Source organism: Pyxicephalus adspersus, chromosome 2 (assembly GCF_032062135.1).
Source record: "Pyxicephalus adspersus chromosome 2, UCB_Pads_2.0, whole genome shotgun sequence".
NCBI classification, from domain to species: Eukaryota; Metazoa; Chordata; class Amphibia; order Anura; family Pyxicephalidae; genus Pyxicephalus; species Pyxicephalus adspersus.
The window spans coordinates 160,342,266-160,343,896 of record NC_092859.1 but is presented as its reverse complement, the minus strand read 5'-3'; the positions used below and the strand labels follow the sequence as shown (position 1 = coordinate 160,343,896).

Sequence of the window (1,631 nt, the reverse complement as noted above, 5' to 3'; positions counted from 1 at the left end):
TGATATGAACCACGGCCCATTACAGGGTGTGGATGCCATGGCTCCATGGGGGGTCCCATGTGCATAGGGATGGCTGCAGGACAATAATGCCCCTGTCTGGATGTGTCACCTACTTTTACCCAGATGGTATTTTACAGAAATATAGGGTCTATTTAGAAACCTTGCGGTCAGCATGATCAGCAAAGAAATAACGGCACCACTGAGATTGGCCCATCCAAAGGAATGGCGATTTGCTAACATAATTGTCACTAAATGATCTCCAGGACATTACAGCCACTGCTGTGGTCAGGGTGACCCCAACTTTACAAATCACCCCATACCATTCATCCTTTACTAATGGTGAATTACTAATGGTGAATGACCGAGGCCACAATCTAGAACGGCCATGTTTGTTTTCCTGATTACAGCTTTTCAGAGCCACAAATAAAATGAATGGGCCACGTACACCACCTTCAAATATGGCACCCAGCCTATTCCAATGAATGGAGATCACTGAGCACCACTTTACTATAGTGAGGAGATCACCAATGTACAAAATCTGAATCTGCTGTTATAGACATGGCATGCGGATTCTTCATGTGGGATCTGATTGCCACTTCTGTATAGACGAATATTCCCCATTGGTCATTTCTCTGCCCGGTAGAATTTATTCTGTGTGTGGGGTAAGTAAAATTATCACATTGACGTATGGGGACCCCAGAGATTCACTCACAATCTCCCTTTTGATGTGTTTCAGCTGCTGCCCGAGTGTCTTGCTGCCGTCCGCACTGTCCATGCTGACGTGATCCACGGTGGATTCGTGTGGCATCTGCAGGGGATAAAATGTGTTAATTATTGGGGACAGCCGGGTTTATGATGTCACTGATTCCATCCCAGACCACAAAGATCGTCCCATCAAAGGGTATATCTGACATACAGTGCCCGGGGCAGCAGGGTGCCATGCCGGGGCAGCAGTCTTCATTGGATAATGCCGTGGGCATCTAATATCTGATTGAGACATTTCTGGGATCATTTATTCCAATGCTGCAGGATCCGACCTCCTCCAGCTGCTTCTTCAATATGTTTATGGGGAAGCAAAAACAAAAACCAATTACAGCCCTTTAGGTTGTAGTGAATCTCATTCACCATTTATTTTGGTTTGCTTCGTCTATTCACTGCCCATTTCCCATTGCCCAAAAAAGTTCCGCAATAAAAAAAAGGGCGGGGGGGTGAATTGCATCGTCTGCTGGGAATATCTGACGGACTCACATTGTCCTTATAGGAGGTCGTCCATAAACCTTCAGAAATAAAATCAGCTCTGCCCACCCAGCAACGTAAATAGGGGCAGAGGGGTAAGTAGACGAGGGGTACATACGGACACTTCACCATCGCTGTACATATTGAGGAGAACGATTGAAATCCACAAACATTCATTGTGATAACGGCCGCCATCTTTTTTAAATAGGCTCTCAATAACAGGTGAACACATGGCTGGCCGGAGACCCCATTCTACCAGATTGGGGGAAGGGCTATGAACCCCATACAACCGATTTATGGGTGAATGTTCATGTGACCCCGGGTGAGGGTGAAATGTCTGAGGGACTCACCAGGACCGGCAGTGCCCGGAACAAATAGCTGAACGGATAGTAGAG

At 46.6% G+C, this 1,631-nt stretch overlaps 1 protein-coding gene across 1 annotated transcript in view; it reads right to left on the bottom strand.

The window, feature by feature from the left end:
• Positions 1-374: 374 nt before the first annotated feature.
• LOC140324818 (cytosolic purine 5'-nucleotidase-like) overlaps positions 375-1,631 on the bottom strand; it is a gene marked incomplete in the record, with an annotated part of 23,987 nt that continues 22,730 nt past the window's right edge. The window contains 2 exon segments of the mRNA XM_072402939.1: positions 375-808; positions 1,587-1,631. Coding sequence (XP_072259040.1) covers positions 647-808; positions 1,587-1,631 — 207 coding nt within the window.